Source organism: Gymnogyps californianus, chromosome 18, assembly GCF_018139145.2.
Source record: "Gymnogyps californianus isolate 813 chromosome 18, ASM1813914v2, whole genome shotgun sequence".
Lineage (NCBI taxonomy): Eukaryota > Metazoa > Chordata > Aves > Accipitriformes > Cathartidae > Gymnogyps > Gymnogyps californianus.
The window spans coordinates 8,365,152-8,389,948 of NC_059488.1; the positions used below are offsets into that span (position 1 = coordinate 8,365,152).

Genomic DNA, 24,797 nt, shown 5'->3' on the forward strand with positions numbered 1-24,797 from the left:
GTAAAAAATTGAAACCACTTCATTTGCAGTCGAGCAAAACACTGTTTTCAGGCCAGTTAACCCATAGAAAAGAATTATTGCTGTAGTGGTACTGCTTCATTTAGAAAACACAGGAACGAAATCTTTGCACTTTTTGGAATCTCTTCCTCCTCTTCCCCTCTAATTTGACCCAAATTTGCTTGATGAGTTCGCTGCAGACATTTGCCCGGCTCTCCCAGCAGACCCCGGAGCCAGCTGGGGCACCTGGGGGCCGGGAATTCAGCCAGCAGCTCCTAATGGCATCTTCCCTCTCCCCATTCCGGCATCCGCAGCACCCGCTCGCCGGCCCCGCGCTGCCGCACTCTCAGTAAAAGCCCTTCACTCGCTTGTTGTCCGGGTCGAACGGGGACTTGGTGTGTGCTCGGGCAGGGTAGGTCACTCCCATCCGCTCCAGCTGGTAGCTGCCGCTCTTCACGAAATCCAGCGAGACCTGCAAGGCAGAGCCACGGCGAAACCCCCGTTAGGTGCTGCGAGCTGCGAGGCACTGGTGGGGCACCAGCCCCCTCCCAGCGTCCCAGCTCCATCACTGGGCAAGCTCCCACCCCACCCCACAGATCTGCTTTCTGCAGAGAAGCCGGCTCTGCCATCCCAGGAGGATGCATGGAGAGGAGGAAAATAGATTTTTAAAAGTACTCAGCTAAAAAAAAATAAAAAGAATGCAGTACTTAATTTGTTTGGAGGTTGGTTGTTTTTTTTTTCCTATGGATTTTTTCAATGGCACCCAGCACAAGGTGCGCTTACAGCCAGGCTGTGGGAGCTCATTGCCAGAGGGGCCAGAGCAACCAGGCTGGGCTGGGGGATGGCACACCCGAACGGGGTCAGCCCTGGCTGCAGGAGGGGACCACGGTGGCAGCCAGGATGTCACCGCTTGGCGTGATGAGCGTGAGCTGTCCCCTCCGCCCGCGGGGCTCACCCAGTGCCGGCAGCTGAGACACCCCAGCGCAGGGAAGGGCTGGGGGCTCTCGATGCCGGTGTCTTTTTATCACCTGGAAATTGTCAGTGATTCAGCAACAAAGAGAATTTTTGTTTCTCTCCTCTCTGCCTCACCCCCTGTACCTCTTCTGCTCCTTTGACTCTCTAGCCCTGATGCTGCAGAGACATCCCCATCCTAGACACCCCTTCCCAGAGCTGGGGAGCATCACACCCCATTGCTGAAGGGCCATATCCATAGGAAGGAAACTAAAGGGCCACAGGCAACATGGCAAGGCCCTGAGCAGCCGTGCTGGGCACCCCACTGCCAGGGAGCTGCAAAGAGAGGGCTCTGTGTGCCCTCCTCCAAGGGCTCGGGGTTGGTGTGGGGTCTGGGTCCAGCACCAAGCCCCTGTCGGGGATGGCATAGGGCAGGGTCCCGGTGCAGGTCCCCCAAGCAACCTCCCCTCCCTGCACAGCAAAGCTCCCCCCTCCTTCCACAATTACTGCCCAAACCGAGTGGGAGTTATCCCAGGGAGCGAGGAGATGAGGGCTGCACATTAACATCCGCGTAACAAGCGCTGCTTCCTGGCTGCAGCCAGCCAGAGCGGCCACGCAAAGGAGCTGGCCGGCCTGGGGACCCCACGGCGCGACCGCCCATACACGGTGCCTCTCCCCACCATTGCCATTTTGGCCCCTGCGAAGCCCAGCAGGCAGCTGCCTGCTGCCAGCCCCGCTGCACGCTGCCGCAGCAGAGCTTCCCCTGCAGCGGGTGTGCGAGCGGGGAGAGTGGTGCGATGGATGCACCCGGCGGGGATGCACTCAGCGCCGCTCTGCCACATCGGTGCCTCGCTGGAGGCAGGAGGGGACCGTCCCCCCGCCACCTCCATCCTGCTGCCTCCGTCATGCTGCCTGGGGCAGGCGGGGGCGGCCAGGAGAGCAAGATGTAACAGGGAGGAGAGAGAATAGGAAAGGGGGAAAGGAAAGGAAGGTCTAGGGGGGCACATTCACAGTGGGGAGAAAAGGTGGTCCACGGGGGCTGAGGGGGCAACTGGAACATAAAACCACTTGACTTGGGAGTCTTGCACTGATGCAGGATTACAAGTCAAGGCAAGCAGGAGGATGAAAGCACAAGCATATGCGCTGCTCTTGGTTTGCAACAGGGAGGGTCCCTGGGGATGTCATCCACAGCCCTCTGTCCCCACATGGGGTCCCTGGCCTCTGCCTACAGCACGCTGCTTAATGAGGGCATCTGATTTACTATCCAGGAGTCTCCCAGGGTTAATTAAGAGCCTGCTGCGCTCCTATTGGCCATTGCTCCCTATAACATAAGTTATTTCACTGCTGCAATTAAATACTCGGTTGCAATTAACATCTGAGGCAGCGCTCGAGCCGGAGAGCATCACCGGGGCCCCGCAGAGCGACAGCCAGTGAGACCGACCTCGCCGCCAAGCTGCAGCATCCCTCACCCTCCAACCTCCCGCGGGGAAAGCACTGGGGGGCTGCTGCCCTGTCTCGCTCCCCAGATGACAGCCGGTTTGCAATGAGCTTGTGCATACGGCTTCAAAACCAAACAAGTGCTACGCTCTCCCCCTCCAGCAAGCCCCCGCTGTGGGGAATGAGGCGCAGCCGTCCCCGGGGGCTGGTGGCAGCAGGGGGTCTGTACTCACCGGGCCCCCCGCGGGGTCACGGATGTAGCCGTAGGCGATGGTTTTGTCGATGGCAAATCCGAAGTCTGCCCGACGGATGTGGCCGACCACCTCGCCGTCCCGCCAGACCGCCTCCAGGCCGAACATCGGCACCTTCCTGCAAGGCGAAGGCAGAGCTGCCGTCAGCAAAGCCCCACTGCAGGACCCCACAGGGCAGAGAGACTTGGGGGGACTGGACCCCGGCTCTGCCCCAGGCCAGCCCACATGCTGGGGCTCCTGCTGCTCACAGGTTCGTTAACCTCCCCACGCTGATCTCAGGCGCTGGCAAAGCCCCTCCAGCCCGATTTGCAAAACCTCCCGCTGTTCTGGGTGAAACAAGATAAACCCACTCCCTGTCACACCATTTCCAGCTCCCATTAAACATCCAGCAGGGAATTTGCGGTGGGATTTAAATTAGAGACGGAATTAGAGCATGGAAAACAGCTGAGCCGCCTTGCAACTGAGCTCCGTGTGCGTGCCCAGGCGCAGGGGTGGATGGGGATGGCTGAAGGTGCTCATCCTGGGGTGGCCGCTGGTGTTGGGTGCTGCATGGTGCTGAGCAGAGCCCGGCAGTGGTACTCACTCCTCGGTGGTGAAGCAGACGAGGCGGCGGAAGATGCCCTTGGCTTTCTGAGCCTCCACAGCCTCCCGGCCCAGGAAGGGGATGCCGGACTTGAGCTTGCAGGTGAAGGCTAAGCCTGCTTCTAGCGGTGTATCATCAGGGCGCAGGTCTGCGTGCCAGTGCCTGTACCCTGCAGAGAGCAAGCGTGGGTTGCCCAGCCTCTCCCTGCCACGGCAGCAAGCCCAGGGTGAGCAGCATCAGGAGACCAAGACATCACCCCCACCTTTTGGACACCCCTGTTGCCCTCGATTCACTTGGCCCTGGACAATGCACCCTCGAGAGGAGCCCATATTGGGGAAGTCTCAGCAAGGAGTGCTGGGGCTGGTAGCATCTCTGCCAGTAGCTGCCAGACCTCCAGTCACACTAACCCGCCCTCAAAGCTGGGAAAAACTCATTTGCCCTTGTTCCCCGGCCAGAGGCAAAGCAATGAGTGCTGCTGTAAGGAAAGCAAGAAACCTTTCTCGATGCTGAGGCTGTCGATCGCTCTGTAGCCGGCGTTGGTAATGCCGTGCCGGGCACCCGCCTGCATCACCGCCTGGTAAACCTTCACGCAGTCCGCCTTGGGCACGTGCAGCTCCCAGCCCATCTCGCCAACGAACGATAACCTCATGGCACGGACCTGCGAAATGTAAGAGGCCAAACACCCCTGCGGACAGAGCCGGGCTGTGCAGCACGGGAGAGGCCACGGAGCCGCCCGTCACCACAGCGCGGGGAAAGCCGGCTCACCGGGAACCTTGTGCAAACGCCCTGCTTTGGTGGAAGGCATTTCTTTGCTCTCCCTAGTGCACGAAGCCAGGGTCAGACTGAATTTCTTGTCTCTGGACAGCCTAAGCTTGGCAGCCCAAACCCACAGCTCCCTGCTGCCCCTGCATCCCCAGCTATCGTCAGCACCCAGGAGGGATGGCCAACGAGCCGAGGGGGCTGTGTCCAGCATCCTCTGGCCACTGATCCCAGGGCTGTGGCAACCAGCCGGGTGGGGGTTAGATGTGATGCTCTGGCTCCAGCCGGGCTTTTTTCTCCCTCTGCTGATCCATCAACGCCAGAAGAAAGCCTGCGGGCACCCCCAGCCCTGCATCTCCCCAGATCAGCCTGTCAGATGGGGAAGCCAGTCCCCAGCAGGACTGTCCTGCTTTGGGGCACTTCGTGGCTGCTGTCCCCCAGGGGTGTCCCCCACTTGGGATGGTGCTCCCACGGCAGAGGCACCCGAAGGCCCTATGCTCCCAGGTAGGGACTGAGCCCGGTGTCCCGACCCGTGCCCCGCTCACCCCAGGGGGATGCTCAGGTTTCCCCCAGCAGAGGTTGTGCCCCAAAGCGTTACTCTCTGCTGCCAAATTAGCTCCGCACTGAATGCATGAAGCTCCAAAGAAGAACGAGCAGACCAGCACAGGGGACTCGGTGCTTCTCAGGGGAAGCCTCTTCCTTGGAGATATGCCTGCCTGCCTGCACTCCTGGGGCACAGACCTCCTGGCTGTGCTGGGACTGCCCTGCCCGTATCCGCCCGGCTTCTTGCCCGGGCAGGCTTGTCTGCATCCTCCTGTTGTCCCTACTGAAACAGTCTGCATTCCCAAAGCTTTCCAGGCCAGCTGGAGCCACCCTAGCTCGGGTACCTTCCTTGTAGATACCCCTTGAGTCTGAGCTGCATTCCCCTCTGCTTCATCCCTTTGTATTTCTCTGCTTCCTCCCCCACAAAAAACCCTCCAGTTCATCCCTTTGGATGCACATCAACTGCAAATGCATACCTCGCTTTGGGAGAGAGATTAACTCAAGAGTTTCACACCAGATTGTCATCTGCAGTCTTAATAAAGCAGTTTTCAGCTAGGAAGAGACTTCCAGGCTGGTTCCGTTGGCCAGGCACGCTCCGCAGCTTTGGGGCTGTCTTGCCCATGCTGGCTCTGGATGTCGTTGGGGCAGAAGCTGCACCTTGCCGTTTGCTGAGCTCTTACTACAACCAGGAGCTGGTCTCAGTTGTGCTCTCTGATCCCAGGTGTAAACAACAACAGACAACAGCAGCCGCTGCCCAAAACAGGCAGTGACAGGCACGAGAAGTACCAAAGGGGTGCCCGGGCTCTCCGCTGTGAGGACGGCCAGCGGACAATGGCTGAGAACCCAAATCCATCCTTGCTTCCCCCAGCACCCCCGCGCTCTACCGGCACTGCAAAAATAATGTCCTCAAGCAGAGTTTAAGGCAGCTTTTAAGATGCCTTAACCTTTACAATAGAAGTGGAGAACAGGAAGGAACACCATATGCGTTGGTAATTTATTTTGAGCCTCCTCAGAAGAAGCCGTGCCGGGCAGCCATCCTTCCTTCGGTCCCTGCCACAGCCCCGCAGCGAAGCACAAAGGCTTTTCGAGGTGCACAGACACAAGGGGTGCGGAGAAGCTTTTCACTCCACAAAAAAGCATCATCTAATTAGGGAACAGCCAGAGATCAAGCCGCTGCAGCCAGCTACCATCTTCATCACGGCAGGAGATCTCTGGGGATTGACAGGCAACTTCCCGGCTCATTAACCCTGTCTGCGACTCAGCAGTCAGCGCTGCAGCTGAAGTGCACTTTACTTTCAGGAGCAAGTTACTCCTGGGAGAAACTTCCCCTCAAACCATCCCTGCTCCAGGGGAACGAGCATCCCGGCAAGAGCGGTGAGGCAGAGCAGTGCACCATAGAAAACAGGTATGCTCGGGAAAATTGGGGTGCCAGTCATTAGCTTTGCACAGGCAGGGGTTAGGGTTGCACCCACGCATGTGTACCCCAGGCAGGGGTGCGCATCCCACCACGGAGGCCAAGGGGGATGTCAAGGGCTGGGCTCAGCCGCTCCTGCCGGCTTTCTGCTGAATTCCCCTAGCAACAGGTTTTTCTGTTAGATTTCAACTGGAGCTATGAAATAGCATCAATTCCTGGGTCTTTGAGCAGCAATTCAAAAGCTTTTTCAGTATTCTAGAAAATGAAAACCTGAACTTTACCCTGTATCCAGCAGTGAAATTCAAAGGGGGACTTTTCTCTGCTGTTCGATACAATGAGAGACACTATATATAAACTCACAAACCAATTGGTAATTTCTAGAGTCATTAACTCTGCTGGAACTCTCCTTTCACTCCAGCTGATTTTGTTCAACTACTGAGTTAATGCATGAAAATCTCAGCCATAACTTTTTAAAGATGTTGGGTTCAGTTTAATCCCCCTGGAAGGTGACAATATCAGCGAAGGCTTCAGCTCACTGTCCTGAGAAACCCTCCTACTCTAATTTCGGTGTGGGATGGAGTCCCCCGTGCTCACCGTGCAGTGGGGGCCTGAAGGAGACTTCCCGAAGGGTGGTCCCGGTAGCAGGCAGGGAATCCCCCCCAAGCCCAGAGCCCTCGCACACCCCTCGGGCAGGGAAAGCTTTTTTTCTGACAGTCAGGGCATTTACACTCAAAAGAAGCCACAAAATTTCTACCAGCTATTCCTTCCTCACAGGACCGGATGATTTTTTTATAAACTTGAAGTGAAATGCAAATAAACTAATCATGCTTTTGAAGATGGGAACATTTATACACCTTTCCCAGTGGATAATAGATTATTATGAGATGTTACCAGCTTGCCACAGGCATGACAGGGGAGGGCGTGGGGAGGGTTATAACTCACCGATGGAGACTAAAATGCAACGTGTTGGACAACCTGCAACAAAGGATTGGCTTTTGGGTCTCCTGTGCCACTGTTCCCCCGCAGGGGACACCGGACACACTGTGGGTTTTTGGCACGCGGAGCACAGGGTGCACTGATGGTGATGGTTTGGAGGATTCGTCTGAGTTGGGCAAAATCTGTGACTTAGTTAAACCGCCCTAAACCCTGGCTAGGCTCTTGCTCACAAATCAAGAAACCTTAATTTGATTTAGCAGCAATCCCTTCAGCAGCCAGCTGCATTCGAATTAAAGCCACTTTAATTCTGAATGAAAAGTGGCCACACGCGGCTTAACCCAATTTCACTAATATCCAGCCTGCCTCCAGCTCCCTGTTTTCCTGCTGCCTTTTACAAGATTTACCGCTGCACCTTCACCCTCTTCATCTCCCATCAGACACTGGCCCGAGAGCCAGAGCAAACGCTCGGCACCGTCCCTCCTGCCAGCTGGCTCCTCCGAGCAGGAGAGGGATGCCCTGGGACCGCTGCCTGCCCAGATTCCCATGGGAAGGATGGGGTATGAACTGGACCCTCTCTTCCGAAGGGGTGTTTTTTGCAATGGAAGGAATATTTCATATGGGGTAAACATCAATAAGAAACCAAGGCAGAGCTTCTCAGGCAAACCTTGCAAAAGCTTTTTCCCGATACCAAAACTTGCCAGCAGCAGGTTTTCCCAGAACGTTTCTCTTTTGACAAAACGACACTTCATGGTCACCAACTCTTCTACTTAGGGTGTTTCAAGCAGGCTAAATCAGCAGCTTCACACATGACAAAACTCCCCAAAGAACTGCCATCACCCCCTTTCCCCAGGGATAACTTCAGACCACGTTGATCTCCGCCGGGTGAGGCAGGGAGAGATTTAAGGTGCTTTTCTCACTGCCCCACACCAGGCGAGATGGAGGAGTCCAATCAAGCAGACAGCGCTGCGAAACCTCACAGCAAACCCCGGGGACTGATCCACCTCTTTGCCACACAGCCAATGACACCAAATCGCTTTAGGCTGAGCCTTCCTCCCTCGACACCTCCGAGTGATGCCACACAATGTGTTAAACCCATCACTGCGGGTCCCGGCAGAGGCGCCGGGCTGCCAGCCTGGGCAAGGTGCATCTCCCGAGGCTTACTGAGGACTGTCACGCTCAGGACGTCATGCACGTGCCTGCCCCATGCTCCGCAGGCAGCGCTGCAGGCAGGCAGTGCAGGCAAAGCGAGCTCACCTCCGTCTGCAAAACCCTGCACCGGCACTGCCTGCCCAGGCGATGCATCGTGGGGGTAGGAGCCAGCCAGCACCCCCCACCCATGACTCCCCACCAGGCACCCAAGCCCAAAGGACTTAGCCCGAGGTGTCAGCACGGAGCATTACCATTTCTGTGCTTTTCTTGCATAACCGCTGACGTGAGCCCTGAAGTCTGGGCAAATGCAGGATGATCTGTGCTTTTACAGAAAGCTTAAGGTTGTCAGACTTCTCCTGTGATCAAATACAGCGGCTCCGCTGGCTGCCCAGCCCTTACCGCCAGTACTTGACACGCTTTACATTAAATCGTCCCTATGAGTAGGGGAAAAAGGACGGGATCTAGAGTCTCAGATAAATCTCTTTATCACCAGTGCTTGCCCCTAATCCGTGGGAGGCGTCTCTTGTTCCTCCAACACTGCTGCAAAGCCATAAGTCACCATGTCCCTTCCCCAAGCTCAGTCTGGGCTACGACACTGCCAGCCGGGCTGAGAGAGCAGGTTGGCACCTGGCAAGCAAACGGGGAGAAAAACACCCCAGTTTTTGGCCTTTTCCAACAAAAAAACCCAACAAAAGCTCCCAGCTGCCCATTGCAGCAACGTGGAGGCAGACAGGTTCCCTAGCAGAGGATGCTCGGCTGCGCAGGCTGGCGGGCGGTCACCCCAGTGAACAGACCTCCCCGGGGAGCTGGAGGGCCGGCCCCGTCCTACCGTGCATCCTGCGGCCACGGCGAGTTTGTGGGTGGAGAAGGGGAAAGCTTCGTTGCTGAGGTCGGTGTCGAGCACTTCTTGGAGGACGACGCGGCTGTGGGGAAACAGCAAAGCGGCTGCAGTGAAAGGACGTAGCTCGCCAGCCTGCTCTGAGGGTTATCACTAAAACTTGCTTTCTCGTCTTGTCGGCGAGACAGACTTCTCCCGCCAAAGGGGAGCTGAGGTGGGTGATACGCCATGCTGTGAGAGCCTCAAAAGAAACGCCAATTCCCCAGCAAACGGAGTGTCGCTCCAGCCAGACCATCGCCTGTTGCCATGGGGCTCACACCTACCCCTGCCTGACACGCGGACCTGGCCTGCATCTGAGGCATCCCTCCATCCATCCATCCCTCCATCCATCCCTCCCTCCATGTTCAGGGTGCAAGGAGGGGGTCATGACACTCTCCCCGCACTCACCTCAGGGGGCCCTGGATGCTCATCATGCCCAGCTCCTCCGAGCAGTCGAGGAGTTTGCACTGGAGCTTCATGTCCTGCAGCACAGCAGTGATGTGCGACCAGTTGTGCTGAGCCACGGCCCCGCCGATAGCCAGGTAGTAGCCATCCCCTGGAAGACACCCCCCGGCAGCCTTTCAGGCTCAAGAGCGTAGGGCTGAGGGTGATGCCCAGCTCAGCTCGGGGCTGGTTTTGCTCTCCAGAGGCTGAGCTGCAGCCCTGAGCCTCTCCAGCTTGCACAGCCCGGGGGGACTGACAAGAAAGGGGGGGGTTAAATAGTGCTGGGGCAAGGGAGGGCTTTGGGACTCTGCTAACATCCATGCTGCCTTTTGTGGGGCTCAGCACAGTGAAAACCAAATGACCATTAAAACCTGAAAGAAGAAAAGGTAAAAAAAGCTGTTCAAGCCCTGGAGGTGCCTGTGAGCATCACGGGAAGAGAAAAACCTCTTTGTCCCTTGAGATCAACAGCAAAAGCATCTGCTCTTTTGTCCCAGTACAGAGCGGATGCCGAAGTGTGGAGGGAATCTGGAACTACAGGTGGGAGCAGGGAGGGCTGCAGCGACCAGGCCACAACCAGTGCAGGGGCTGCACTGTATATGAAGAGGGATTTCATCTCGTCAGTAATCCTGTGTGGAAAAATCCTCAGGGATGGGGTTTGAGAGCTGATTAATATGTAATCAATCTTTCCTCTGTCTTTCCTGCCACTACAAAATCACTCTCTGATAACCTGTCATAACGATAAGTGCAGACACCTACCGTAATTGGAAAAACAGACTTTGCTGCAATTAAACTCCTCCATCGCCCGACAAACCCTGCAGCTCTGCCATCCGCTTCTCGTCACCCTTCTGTCCCCCACGAGTGCCCCAGACGAGAGGGATGCAGAATTCTCCCACGGGGAGGGAAGAGCTCACTGGCACCCGACCACGCCGGGGCAAAGGCGGCAAGATCGCAACGCCCACCACCCCGGGCCAGCGGTGGGGGCTGCACCGCCGCGGGGCTGGTCCCTTCCAAACAGCAGCTCTGAGGGTGACACTGCGTGGGGACAGGGCTCTGTGGGCACTGGCCACTCGAATGCAAACCTCCTTTCTGGTGGCAGCCCCGGTGCCACCGGGCACGGTGCTTGGCAGCGCTGCCGGAGACCAGCTCCGTGTCCTCCTCTGCTGCTGCCTAATGCCATTTCTGCCCTCTGGGCTGACTGCTCTGCTCCCTTTCAATTCCTCTTTATTGCAGCTGATAAGGACTTGGGGAGAGGTCAGAGCCACCAGCCGGGGCTGGACAAACCCAATAACACCGATGAGCAGTGCAGGCCCCCGGGGACAAGGGAAATAATTGGATTACAGGGACCGAGGGGCAGAGGTGGAAAAAGCCAGATGGCTGCCATTAGGTAAATGCAATCACCCCCACGCCTGCGGCCCCCCCGAGCATTGCGGGGATGGAGGAGAAGCTGGCGGGCCTCGGACCGAACCTGCCACCACGGCTTTCCGGCACTGGAAAGGTCTTTGTGTGCATTGACGCAGCTGAAAAAGGCAGCGGGAGAGGCTGGGAGCTGAACTGCGAGAGGTTAAACCCACCCTGCGATCCCCCCTCAGCCCCACGACGGCTGCAGAAACGCGCCCGACTCCAGCATCCCCTTGCTCAGGGCTTTTACCTTCGAAGGCGGGGGCCAGGGGGGAGGCCGGGTCCCCGGGGCTGATCCGGCTGACGGTCAGGTCGCTCTCCACGCCGCCCCGCTTGTTCAGCATGCAGGTGTACACGGTCGAGCCTGGGAGAAGGAGACGGGCACCACTGCCCATCAGTTTGCCCCGGCACGGAGCTGCGGCCCCGGCAGAGGGAGGTGGGTACCAGGAAAATGTAGTCCTCATTGCTACATCAGCTGCCACTGCCTGGGTATGCCCTGACCGACCCTGGATTTCCCAGCACCAGGAGGGAGACAGGAGCTGGGCTTTTTCCCCTTCAGATTTGTGTGAGGAGCTGAAGCCGCATCCTTGGAAATGCCATAAGCTGCCTCCCAGCCCCAGAGAAGGAGGCAGCTTCTCCCTGTGTGAACCGTGGCTGGCAAGGGTTGTGCTTGATTTACTCCAGTATCCATCACATCTCCAGCTGTGAGCCACAGCTGGAGCCAGAGGGCCAGACCCCTCCTTTCTCACCCCCCCAGCTCAGAGCAACGTTTGTCCCAGTGCGAATGAGAGCAGAAGCCAGCCTCTGGTGAGGACAGGGAAAGCAGTCGCTCTCACACGCTTCCCATACCCTCTGCAAAAGCAGCATTTAAAAGAAAAGCCAGTTTGGGTCCCTCCCGGTTTGTTTTGGTGTAAGATGTGATTTCCCAGGGCAGCGCTCAGCAGAGGGAGCATGCAGCCGAAACAAGGGGGCTGAGCCGGTACCTGGTGCTTTGCTCACATCGGCAGTGAACAGCCAGTTCGCCGCTTTTGTTGCTTCAGGCCCAACCAGGTAGAATTTCCCAAAATAAGACATGTCGAAGAGAGCCAGGGCATTTCTGCACATTAAGCATTCATTCTTGATCTACAATTAAAGCAAACACACTGCTGAAGTTGAGCCATATTCTCACTCCACAAAGGGAGACACACATTAAAACCGTTTATGTAATGGGAAACAATACCAGGACACTAGCCTGGTGCCTTTAAAGGCTGTACAGCTTCAAAATACTCCTGAAAAATCAGGTATTAAATGGAGCAAGCCTGACAGGCCATCCTGTATGCTCAATCCCATTCCTTACCTCACTAACACAGTGACAGTTATCAATAATAATAGTTAAATTTTATCAAATTGGGTTTTTCCCCCAAGCTAAGTCTCAACTCTTTCATTTAATAAAGCAGCAGTAAAATCCCCATGGCCTCTCCACCGAGGTTTCCAAGCACAGGCCACACATTTCTCTTAATCTTTTTGGAGCATTTTCCCCAGTTTTGGGCAAAGCTTGCTGCTTCCCCTCCCTCTGAGCCTCACCAACTCCACCCAAAGCAGCAGTGTGGCACGGGCTCTGCTGCCCCTAACCCCCCCCGGCTCCAGATGTGCCCAGCGGTTTTTGGCCGCGGGGGGGGGCCTGCCCCCCCCACTCACGATGTCATGGTGGGGGGGGAAGTCGAAGGTATACTCGTCCCCCAGCAGCCGGTTGTAGGTGTAGTCCCTGTGGCGCTCCTGGCCGTACGCGCCGTAGTAGTCATAATCCAGGACCTGGGGGGGGAAGCGGGAAGATGGGGGCAGTGAGGAAGACGATGTGAGGCCAAAGCCAAGGGGCTGCTCCCAGTTGCATTCACCCCATGCCAGGAGAGGAACGGGTCCATGCAGGACCTGCCCGCAGTGATGGGTCCCCACCCCGGCATCCCTGCCCACTGCTCTCTTCAATATACAGAAGTGAGATCAGTGCCTGTTGTTTGGGGGTGTTGCAGGCAGATGCTGCCTGTTGCAGAGGGACGGGCAGACAGACACACACAACATGCACATACTGATCTCCCTCTTACTGCTGTTATAGCGAATTAAAGCCCAACAGCTTTTATGGACCCGTTTTGGAGATGTGCAACTGCTTGCAGAGATCACACACCCTGCACGCACAGGATGCATCCTACATGTGCTGGGCACAGCCGATACCCTCCGAGCTGAACGCCCCCCCGAAACGCGTGCCATGCTTACCGGGGCTGCTCCCCCAGGGCTGAACCAGCCGGGCCTCTCCCAGCCGTGCCGCTCCTGGAAAACGCAGCCCTGTCGCAGCAGCTCCTACGCAAGCAAAGCCGGAGAAATGGGAACAAATGGTTAAAAAAGCCTTTTCACTGCTTTTTGAGCAGCGCCCAGGCTGCTCTCCTCTAGTGCATGCTCAAGACCTGACTCGTGACCCCTTGGCTTTGGCTATCAGCAGCCAAAATCAGCTCTGCAGTTTGTCTTTTAAAACAGTGGCAAACCCCAGCTGCCTGCAAATTGCCTGATATTTTTGTCCCCCCCCAAGAAAGGTATTTGCCTCAATGGCAGCCGACGGGCAGGACTCTGGCAGCCCAGCTGTGCATCCCACCAAAGCTTGCGCTACGGTGCACGAATTACTGATCGAGAGATGCTAAGTCCAGAGAGCAAGATTCCCCCTGATGTTTATAAGACTAATTATATAATAACATTTAAGATTTATATGGCAACCTTCTCATTCCTCCTCTGTGCTCTCAGGAAAATCTCTCTGCATGCAATTAATTAGGGATCCATTAAGATATTTTTGTTTGGTGCCTCTGTTCGGAAAAGAATAGATTTTGTTGAACATTTCAGAAATGATTCAGTGCCTATTTATAAAACACAGCACATGTTCTGGAGCTGCATGTATAAATACCAGGCTGTCAGTCAAATGGGCATCGCTTATTAGACATGCTATTAAAAAATAAATTGCATCCTCGGTGACAGAAAACAACTGAACTGTCAACCAAACACCGGGGGACGACGGGGAGGGATGTCTGTTTTACTGCTTGAGCCTCTGCTCTCCATCAGAAGAGGAATGGTGTGATATGAATTAGTGACGAGCAGAAATGGGCTCGAGAAACGTGGCTGCTCCTTGCTGGGGCTGGGACTGGGGCTGGCAGTGACGGGGTGGGACGAGGCACCAGCCCCGGGTCACTCCGAGCATCTCGGCAGCGGTGGGTGATTTTGGGGGCTCTGAGCCGCAGTTGCTGCAACGCTGCTGATGCAGTGAACCACTGGAAACTGGGTTTTTTCTCAAGTGCTACATCTTGAAAGCGTTCACTTATGGAGATTCGTGCAAGGAAGCAGCTGGCGAAGGTGGGAGCAGGGAGGAGCCCTGGCTGGCAGCTACAGGGAGCAAAACCAGCGGGGACTTAGGGGGTGCCGGCAAAACCACCTCTGTGGAGGCACAGCTGCTCCCCACTCTTCCCACATCCCTGCCCGTGCCCCAGCCTCGCTCCGCATCGTGAGACACCGTTTTGGGGAGGAAAAGCTGCTGCTGAGCTGCAAGGGAGGCATGGTGAGCAGCGGGCAGGAGATCGCCGTGAGCATCCGGCATCCCACAGCCCTCGCAACTGCCCCCGAGCCGGAGTAGCAGTGAGTGAAATAAACCTCTGAACCCTTCTCTCCACTTTTCCCTTGCCCTGCAACCATCATCAGGCTCTTAAGCCATATCTGCTAAGTTAAATATTACGGGAATGCTTGGCATCTCTACCATTAAACTGTCCGTGGCCCCAGCACCCTCACAGCGTGCACCCAGCGAGCTTTGGGATTCAGCAGGGATCTTCCCAGGATCGATGGATGGGAGCACGGATGCAGCACGCTGGTCTGGGGAGCAATACGGCTGCAGCCACTCCTTGCCACCTCTTTTTTGCTGCAAGGATGCTGCGAGGGTCTCCCATCACTCCTCGCCTGGCAGCCCGGGTTGGGGTGCGCATCCTCACCTCGTGCAGGGGGTCCTTCCTCACGTTGCGCCCCGCCAGCGGCTCATCATGGGGGAATACGACGGAGTAGTTCTTGGCGTAGGACTCGTGGCTCCGCTCCCGGATCCAGCGGTTGTTGTTGGTGAGGGAGTGGTGAAACCTCCTGGAAGGCAGGGAGAGGGCAGCGTCTGGATGAGCCCACCAGCTCACGAGGTGCCTCCTCCCCCGGGCACGGCCCTCTTGGCCAGACCCAGATGTGGATGCAGCTGCTGTGGTGCAAAATTGCTATTCCTGCACCCGTTTCACGGGTAGGAGAGCAGAGGAACCAAGCGGGGCTTGGTGCTGGCCATGCCGCAGCGCTGCCCGTTGGAGCTGGGCACTTGCTGCAGCCCCTACCGTGCTCCCCAGCCCTGCTCCAGGCACATCTACCCCAGAGCAACTGGGAGCAGAATACAGCCCTGTTAGGGGGAAAAAAATAGAAAAATAGGAAACTTGAGGTTAATTCTGCTCCGCTTCAGCATTGGGCCGGCCTCAGAGCACGCCTCGTGCACAGCCTAGGTTTAAACACAGCCCTGACGAAGGAGCGAGCCCTGGACATTCCTTACATTTTTCATCCAATTCTCCCTAGGCTGAAAGATAAATAAAACCCCAAGCATTTTAAATTTGTTTGACATATTTTCATCTTTCAAACAGAAAAGCTCCTTGAAGGAATGTGCCAGCTCAGCACACGCTCAGGTTATTATTACCAGAGACCTATAACTCACGGAGAGCAGCCCCGGGCGCTGGTGGCACCTTTCCCATCCTCCGGCTTCGGCAGGCAGGGGAGCACAGCTCTCTGAATTACCACTGGCTCCTCTCCAGCCCAAAGCCCCCAGGTCTGGAGAAAGGGAGGCAGGCAGCAGGCAAAAGGCAAGACAAAATGTCATTTATAGGGAGTTTTAAAACAGTACTTTCAGCTTCCCTCTCCGCTGCCTGAGTGCAGAGGAGAGGCGCCGGGGCTGAGCCCTTGCAGCAGCACAAGGAATGCAAGCGATGCTCCCCAAAAGCAGCCGTGGGCTCGCTGCGAGGGCAGCTGCCTCTTCTGCCAGCATGGGACAGGCAGCAGGTGACATGTGGCATGTCACCGGCACCCCTCTCTGCCTCGTCAGCCCCAGCCCCTTCACCAACGCGCTGCATTTTTGACAGCGGCAAGAGGAGCAACAGCTGCCAGATGAAATATTTACCAGCGACTGTTTTGAGAGGATAAATATTTAAATGTGCGGAAAAGGGAGTTATTTAAAGAGGAGCTTAGTAATCGTCACCAAAAGGAAAAAAAGGGGACTGACACCAGCTTGACGACAGGGCAGACAGGATACGGAGGATGCTCGGGTAATCCAGATGCAAGGGCTGGAAAGCCCCCGGCTGCCGTCTGAGCGGGGCTGGGGTCCCACGGCACAGGTCAGCCCCACAATGGCTGCGGTTGTGCCAACCTGCCCGTCTGACGGTGCAGCGGTGCCTGCCCTGCCCGGGGATTTCTCCTTCCCAGGCTTGGCCCATCGCTGGCCCGGCTGCAGGGCTGGTGGAGGAAGGTTGCTGGAGGCATCTCCTGCTGACGTCTGCAGGCACCAGCACCGACTCCCCTCTGGTGTTTACCAGCTTTGCCACTAAAGCGACATGATTTTAAAAGCTTTGTCCCTGACAAGGTGGTTGCTGTCGCTAGCAGTGCTGTAAGAAAGCCCAAACCCAATCAAACATAATCAAGCAAGTCAAAAGCAATTACAAAACCAACATCTGCACAGTCAAAACTCCTGGCCCATGTCACGCTGCAGGGGGGGGAAAGCTAATCTTTCTCCTGTTGAAATCATCACCCTCGATTATTAACTTAGAGGATTAGGCACGGCACTAATTGAACAACAACAAAACCCAAACGTAATTACCCTGTCCTTTCCCATCACCGCAATCTCCTCGCGTCTGATGGAAGCTGTTTGCGTAGAAGTGGAATGAGGCAAATGAGATAAACCCCACGTGTAAATTCATTAAAGCCATTGAGAGTAATTGATTCCAGCTCCTCAGAGGGACACAGGCTGTGGCACAGATGCTGCCTGGACACCCACTCCCGATGCCAGCATCCAGCCCTGCCTCGAAACCCATCCCCCAGGACCACCCAAGGACGAGGGGTATCAGCAAAGGAGCCCGCAGCCTGCAGGGACCTGGGGCAGCCGGGGTGACTTGCCTGATGTCGTAGCCATACATGTCCTTCTCCGGCCGCCCGTGGATGATCCAGTGAGCCAGCTCCCTCCCGCAGCCGCCTCCCAGCATCATCCCTGAGGGAAGAGGCAAGGAGCCAGATGAGGCCAGGAGGCCAAGCGCGGCTGTAGGTGCCGGGCTTTGCCCAGGATACGATGCCCGCATTGGGACGCCCGAGGTGTGATCCCTTCAGGTCTCTCTTACCAGCGCTGTTGAAGCCACAGCCGAGGAAGAAGCCTCGGACCTCTGGGGCTTCCCCCATGAGCGGCTTGTGGTCAGCTGTGAACGACTCTGCAAGACAGAGAGGAGGATGTGCCAGCAAGGCCAGGACAGGCGTTTTGGGGACACATCACACACTTCAGGAGCAGGGTTCCTACAGCTTCCCGTGCTGGTCTTGGCCTGCCTCTGCTCCCAGAGAGGTCAATGGGCCCAGAATTGGACCAACACCGAGCACTTGCCGGCATCTCAGCTCGGGCATCCCCTACCTGCGCCTCTCCAACAGCGCCCAGGCAGCCCTGGTACTGGGATGCCCAGCATCATGCAGGTGTCTTGTGCAGGCTCCTGAAGCAAATATACATGCATACATACAGATATATTTGCTTCAGAAGCTTGCATGAGTATACACGTATGCACACACACACATACATATGCAGATCGCACTGCCGGTGGCAGAGGCAGGCGCTGGTGGCACAAGGCAGCTCCTTTGCAGCCCTGCGCATTGCACAGTCTGTCCCTGCACTGTCGAGACCCTGGGCTTGGGGTAACTGTGCCCACCGCACCCCTGGGGAGCTCAGCAGCACTCGCTGCACACCAGCACTGTGAGGGGAGTGAGATCGTGTTAGGGTTTAGACTGAAAATTTGTGAAGCAGAATGAATCCCTAACCAGAAGGTGCACAAGGCGCTGCGGTGGCTGAAGCAGCCTCTTGCTTTCTCCCAATCCCCGAGTCAAGGGGGCTGCACCGACCTGTTTGTTGCCTCTTCAACATCTGGGCCATATTTCATTATGATGATTATGTTTCACCTTCATTGAATTTCTGCTGGGAAATTTCATGAATTTAAGCTACTTTATTCAGCTGAGGGATTGCTACTGATGTCACCCAAGGCTCCTGTGCTAATGATGTCTCATGCTGCCAGCTCCTGCTCCTCACAGGGCTATCAACCACGGCCCCCGTGCAAATCCCCGCTAGGGAGGATGGAGCAAAACACCCTGACAGAGGTGTGCAATCCTCCTCCCTGTTTTATGGTGGTTCATCCATCCGTGTGAAAGGAGAGAGTGAAGACAGAATTCAGTCTGGTCCTTCCCCCGCCCAGCAATGCCCAGCTTGTTTCCCATGATCTCTGTGCTCAGGAGAAGGCAAGAGCAGAGCCAGAAGAATATTTCCACTTTCACCAAAGCAGCTTCTCACATGCCAATATCCCCATACCGATACACCAGGCTACAAATTCGCTGAGTTAATGGAGCAACAGCCAAAGCACCTCCCCTTCACCAGTGGTGCACGCCAGCCCTGCTGACTTTGCACTGGGACGGACGCTGAGTGCTCACATGGGACCTTGGCCCGCTCGGCTGCAGGGTTGGATCAGCAGCCAGAACAGAAACAGCTTAAACCACCCCAGTTTGGTCTGCTTTTGTCCCCTGCGCTTGAAGCACAGCGCGGTAGCTGTTATGGTGGTGAAATATTTACCGCACAGCAGAAGGGACAAGTGTTTGCTATTTGCTTCAGCCCAGCGTGACTCAGATGTCACAAGCAAACCAGCTGCTGGTTTAAAACAAGAAGCAGAAAAGGAGGAGCGCTGACCCTTTGGAAATTACATTACTGTACTACCAATACTAGACCTTTATCTATAAGAAGTCAGCTCCCCACCGGAGGCCACCAGCTCTGCTTACACCGCAGTTTAATCAAACCTGCCGTACCCACGGCCAAGGCATCCACCTTGTACATGTCGTGTTTTATCTGCTGCGGGGCAGGAGATGTGCCCTACTTTCCCCTTGTACAGCAGCACCGCTCCCTCCCCGAGGGCCTCGAGGGTTTCCCTTTAAGTGCTACAGCAAAAAAGGATTTTTTAATTTTTTTTTTTAGCATGTGGTGGATTTCAAGGCCAAACCAAGCGTGCAGGGCTTGGGTTCAATGGCCAGCATCACCTTCAGCTGCCGCTGCGGCGATGCTATGGCCTTCAACTCCACACCAGACAGCCTGGGATGTAAATCTGGGTAAATCCAATGTCATCAGCCCAGAAGCAAGTAGTAAAAATAATAATATAAGATACCACTTGGTAAAACAATGGCCACTGCTTGAAAAAAATCTGCCCTTTAATTCCCCAGTGCAGTGGCCACAACCTCGGTTGTAAATCTGCGCTAGCCACCCCCCGGCTTGGACCAAGGCAACAAAGTCCCCCGGTATTTCTCCACCTAGGCTAAGCCTGGGATGCCACCCCTTGGCAGATGATGCCATTGCAGCCAGACCACAGCCGCTTTCTCTGCGTTCAGAGAGTTTTTCTTCTCCCCAGGATATGAAGTTTCCCTTTGCCTCCAGCAAGATCCTTGGGGGAACGCAGCTGCCACCGTACCACTGCAGCCACATTACCTGGCCCGCAGACAGTGGATTTAATGCCCGTTTTCTCCAGCACTGGTACTCTGTTGATGGCACCTTCAATGTGTTGCATGAAAACATCCCAGTCCAGATCAAACAGGCCAAAAGCAAATTTTTCAGATACCTGAAGGTGGGAAACAGGAATCAGGGCACAAAATAGAGTACAGCCAATGGCATAAGAACTTCTCAGCTCTGGCAGCCTTGGACACCGTAGAAAATAGAGGCTGCTTTGCAGACTCTGGTTTCTTTGGGTTTTCATGAACAGCCCAGCCAAGCCAAAGGTCCGGGGCAGAGCCTAAATTAAGACACCTGCACCTGGATAAAGGGATGGTGCAGCAGGGCAGGGACCGCACAGTGGCCTCTCAATCCCCCCAGCCCAGCCTTTTCGTCTCATTCCTGTTGCCTCTGCATCACATATCTATGCCACAGACAGACCCAAAGAGAAGACGCTGTCTTGTGCTTTCCCCACCGGCCGTGTGGAGGTTGGTACCCGCAGGAGCTGGGGGCCGAGGCGCTCGCGCCTGCGCCCACCCCTCCGAGGTGGGTTCCCTGGTAACCTGCCTTGTTCGCCCGGAAAAACCTCCTGGCATCGCTCACCTCCTCCCAGAAGATGGGGTTTGACTCATATCCACCCACGGAAAGGGCATCGCCTTGGAGACGGAGATACACCGAGGCGTCATGATCGCGAACGTTCGGCATGTTCTGAAAAACGGGGAGGGGGAGCAGAGGGGTGAGAGGGGGCCGAGAGCTGCGGGGAGACCCCAACATCGCCTCGGCTGCACCCTGGCGAGGCTGAGCGGGATGAGCTCGTGGTCTGGGGCACAGAGTCGGCACCTGCAGCAGTGACCCACCGAGGACGGGAGCACCGGTGGCTGCGTGAATGTTCCCTCAGCCCTGAAATTTGGGTGCCCGCGTTGCCCCAAGAGGAAGGCACCCAGGTCAGCTCCAGCAAACCTGGCCAAACCACGGGCAAAGCGGCTTACACAGGCAGCGATGCTGCGGGCAGCGTGCCCGTTTACCAGGCCTGAGCCCAGGTACCCAAGCTGGAAGCCGTCTTGCACAAATCCTGCCTAATTAGCAGCCGGCAAACTCCAGCGCTGCGGGCAGGAGCCATGCTGCGGGTGCATTCGCACAGGCACCAGGGCAGCAGCACCTCGGCTTTCCGGCTGCTCCTCCGCGGCACAGGCAGCACCGGGGATGCTCAGGGGAGCAGGAGCAGCCGCTGCGGTTGATCCCAGCTTGGAAAGCATCACTCCTCTGCCACCCACCTCCGCAGGAGGATGCAACAGCACAACACGCGGGCAGCAGTGCGCAAAGAATGAGGGATTTGTTCTCCTGAATAATGGATAGAGAAACATTTAGATACCACGGAAGTATTGGTGTAGGGCCTACTGTGTTTCACATTGATAAATGGAATTAAGTGGATTGAATAGGAGGCACCGGGGTCTGCAAGCTGCAGCCTCTTCTCTGAAAAGTCTCTTTCTCACTCCATTTGTATGGCACAGTGGTATTACTGGGATATAAATGTAATCATGGACACCAGCACTTTTTAAAATGAAGCACCTCGGACTGAAAAATCAGACACAGACTGTGTCAGTGGGATGGAAACTAAATAATGTGTCACCCTCAAAGCCCTGGTGCCTGAGTGAATGAAATCTCCTTCGACTCCTGAATAATTCTCCGTAGCCGAACGGCAGGAACAGATTTCTTGGGAGAGTTCAGAAATGCTTGGACACCTCTGCCTGCCAGGGACTAGGGTTTGTTCAGAAAGTGTTTGGCATCTTTATTAACGCTGCTATCAGACACCAAACACATCAGAGACCCTACAATAATTCTACCAAGACAAAAAAAAAAAAGAAAATTATCCTGCTAGTCATAACATTGTTAAATATTAAATATGACTCTATTAAAGGTAGTCTGATGGTGCTGCTAGGAGGAGAAGCTGCTGGGTGTGCGCTTCCCTGGGTGCAGAGCCTGACCTGGCAGCGCAGGCTTGCGCTGAAGGCAGGAATATGTGTGGGATCCCGCAGGTCCGGGGGTCCCGGGGGGGTATTTCCCTCCTCGCCCTGCTGTGTGCAGGGGGGCAGCAGCCAGCGCTCTCCTCCAGAGCAGAGGAGCCGATCTGCAGCCATGCAGGACTGACCTGAATGCCCTCGATGCGCTCGGTCACCACGTAGGCGTGATGCATCCCCACCAGCGGCACATGCACGCCGGCCAGCTGGCCCAGGGCTCGTGCCCACACGCCTGCGGAGAGAGCAGCCCCACGCTGAGCACCTCTCCGTCCTCCGGAGACCTGTGGTGGTCTGGGGGTGACAGCCAGATGGGGGGGACAAGGACTGATGCAGACCCTCTGGCTCACGGGATGCAAAGCCACCCTGTGCCCTGCGGCCACAGCCCCAGTCCCCCACCTTCCCTGCCGTGCTTTGCACCCTGTACCTGCGCAGTTCACCACACAGGGAGTCTGGATGGTCCCGTGGGCCGTCTCCACCGCATACACCCTCTTCACCCCAAAATCGTCAGCTCTGACCTGGATGCCAGTGACCGGGCAGTTCTCGATGATCTGGTAGCAGAGGAAGGGCAGCAGAGTCACGCAGGGTCGCAAAGGCGGTGGGACGACCCGGCTCGTCTGACATCTACCCCCCCAAATCTGGGAAAGGTGAATCTAAGCAGCAGTCTGGCACTGGCCACCTCCCTTTCCCAACAGCTATTACTGTTACTGCTGATAACAACATACCCCTCCTCGGCTGCAGACTTAAACCGCTGCTCTGTGCGCCCACAGCTGCAGAGGGTGTTTATTACTTACACACACATGAGCTAAGCAACGCAGCAAGGATGAGCTGGTAGTCCCTGCCTTGAGGAGCGGATTGCGTTACCTGACCCTAAAACCTCTGCTCTCCCAAGGAATCTGCCTGCTGCTTTGTCTCGCTCCTAAAGGTCTTTTTTTTTGTCCTATGTTTTCCCTGGATCTCATGGTTCCTGCCAGCTTTGTTGCTGTGACCCGAGCAGCCATCAAAGCTGTACAGGACAACACCCTTGGGCAAAGACCTGATGCTGCAGGACCAACTCTGCTCCGGTGGAAAAGAAGGAGCTGGGGAAAGCAGAGGATGAAATCTCCTCCCAGGGTCAACAGGCATTAATTAGTAATTACTAATTACTAATTGGGAACTACCGTAGCGCCTCTGGCAGTTGCTGCTCTGGCAAGAGTCGAGCAGGTACCAGCTGGATCCATGGTGCCGTCCTTGGGGACGTACAGCGTGCCGTACAGGTCATCGATGTTCATCAGCGGGTACAGGTCCTTGGTCTGCGATGGGGTCAGGACGTAGGACTCCACACCGTACACCTTCCCCAGCTGCCAACCGGACAAGAAAACTGAGAGCTCAAGCAGGCAACGAAAGTTTTGCTCATCACTTGCTGCTGGAGGAGAAGACCCCCAGGACATGTTCATCTCCCAGATGAGGCAAATGCTGCCCCAAGGCAAGCCCGAAATTCTGTGTGGGGTGGGATGGTCTGCACAGATTTCAGGGAATATGGTCCCGTATTCGCATGCAAGCTGCCTGTGCAGCTGGAAAAATGATGCTACCACCCCTGTACAACTGGAAAAAAGATGCTACCACTGTCTGAAAGGGCAAAAATCCATGGCTGGATTTAATTTTGCCTACTTTGCCAGCATTTTGCCTGATTTCAGCAGCCTTACGGAAGCCAGGAGGCTGCCCTGGAAGCTCAGCCCAGGCCACCTGCAGTTCTCCGGGTGGGAAGGCAGGGAGGAACGGGCCTTTCAGAGACCCCGGGGGCTCCGCAGCCCTGGGACCCCCAGCCCTGCTCCCACGGGCAGCAGATAAATGTCACCTCCTGCGGCCCAGCTGGCCGGGGCAGGGGGGGGACGACACGGAGGAGCTTCTCCCTACCGACATGAGCCTCTTGTACTCGTCAAGGCGCTGCTTGTTGGAGGCGATGAAGAGCCCACCGTTCTCCACCCAGCCCGTGTGCAGCCCCGTCTCCGCCGGCAGCTCCCGGCTGACCACGTCCCGCGTGTGCGCCAGCAGCTCCACTTCCACGTCGCTGGGACGCAGCTGCCACAGCAGACCTGGGGTGGGGAGACACACACACACACAGAGCCCACGGGTGGGACAGGTGGTCCCGCCACCCCTCCCATCACCCGAAGTGGGATGCAGAGGGGGCCCCGCCGTCCCACGCGTGGCGTGTGTCACCCTGCCGGGGCTCTTGCTCCATCTCGTGGCGACGTGGGAGCGCTACAAATCATCGATTTCTATTTTCCTTGGGCATTAAATGAATGGGAAGGAAGGGTTTCTGGTGCAGACTACCCCAAAAGACACAAAACCCCCAAAAAGCTTATGGAATTAACCTCTTCTAGCTCCCCCCTCCCTGCCAAAGAAAATTGGATTAAAGAAGAAAAAAAAAAGGTGTGGAAATAAACTGTTTAGTTTTCCCATGGTCATATAAAACTTTTTTTAAAAAAAAAGAAAATTTGGGGGATGTTTTCTTAAGAAAAAGTTATGCCAAAAGGAAAAACAGAAACCCTGAAATTCTCCACTTTTAAAGCCAAAACTCTCCAACACATCTGGAGCCAGCCTGCGCAACGGATCCACTCCATGGAAAACAGCACATCCCAAAGCGTGGGCATCCCTGTGCCCCCACCGCCCCCACCCCCGGGAGCACCCGCGCTGTGCCCACCACCTCACCGGCCGTGTGCCAGGTAGTGCCCGAGGTCAGGCGGTCCCTCTCCAGCAGCACGACGCTGGTGACACCCTGCTTGGCCAGATGATAGGTGGTCTGGCAACCCAGGCTGCCCCCCCCGACCACCACCACCTCGGCCGAGGGTGGCAGGGACCGGCTGGGCTCCCCAGTCCTGGAGCCTTCCTCCTTCAGCGTCTTCTGGTACGGGACGCTCTTCTTTGCCGTGGGGCCCGTCACGCTGCTGAAGGGCTGGGGGCTTCTCCAGGGGGTTGGCAGGCGGCGGGGGGCGGCCGCCCGCAACGCACAGCTCATGTAGGACATCTCCACCTGCAAATTGCAAAAACACCTCGCTGGCATGGGTAGGGGATGCCTGGCCAGCCCGGCTGCTCACCCACCTTTTCATTGGTATCTCTGGGTGCTGTGCAAGGGGCTGAGCAGCTCACGGCAGCTGGAGTGAGCCCCGAGGCGCATCCCTGAGCGGGCTGCTGGGACCCTGTTCCAGCAGGGAAATGGGATCCCAGTTGCATGCGTGTGCAGCTCCCAAACACCCTCCAGAGGGGCCCCACTTGAAAAAGGGG

At 56.3% G+C, this 24,797-nt stretch overlaps 1 protein-coding gene across 1 annotated transcript; it reads right to left on the reverse strand.

The window, feature by feature from the left end:
* Nucleotides 1-288: 288 nt before the first annotated feature.
* SARDH (sarcosine dehydrogenase) lies at nucleotides 289-24,540 on the reverse strand. The gene is made up of 20 exons (XM_050907971.1): nucleotides 24,225-24,540; nucleotides 23,430-23,608; nucleotides 22,694-22,873; nucleotides 21,961-22,084; nucleotides 21,668-21,768; nucleotides 20,122-20,226; nucleotides 19,519-19,648; nucleotides 17,141-17,227; nucleotides 16,923-17,013; nucleotides 14,732-14,873; nucleotides 12,987-13,070; nucleotides 12,417-12,530; nucleotides 11,723-11,861; nucleotides 10,990-11,103; nucleotides 9,306-9,453; nucleotides 8,850-8,943; nucleotides 3,715-3,877; nucleotides 3,220-3,388; nucleotides 2,619-2,754; nucleotides 289-469 (listed from the first exon to the last, which is right to left on the reverse strand). The coding sequence occupies exons 1-20, from the start codon at nucleotides 24,538-24,540 to the stop codon at nucleotides 344-346; spliced, it is 2,742 nt and encodes a 913-aa protein (XP_050763928.1). The 3' UTR covers nucleotides 289-343.
* Nucleotides 24,541-24,797: the final 257 nt, after the last annotated feature.

Bases quoted from the DNA above. Each gene is read 5' to 3' on its own strand.
- SARDH (XM_050907971.1), bottom strand. From the start codon at position 24,540: ATGTCCTACATGAGCTGTGCGTTGCGGGCGGCCGCCCCCCGCCGCCTG. The intron at 21,769-21,960 runs GTACAGGGTGCA...CTCTCTCCGCAG, and splicing joins CTGTGTGGTGAACTGCGCAG to GCGTGTGGGCACGAGCCCTG. The intron at 8,944-9,305 runs GTGAGTGCGGGG...GTTTCCCCACAG, and splicing joins AGCATCCAGGGCCCCCTGAG to CCGCGTCGTCCTCCAAGAAG.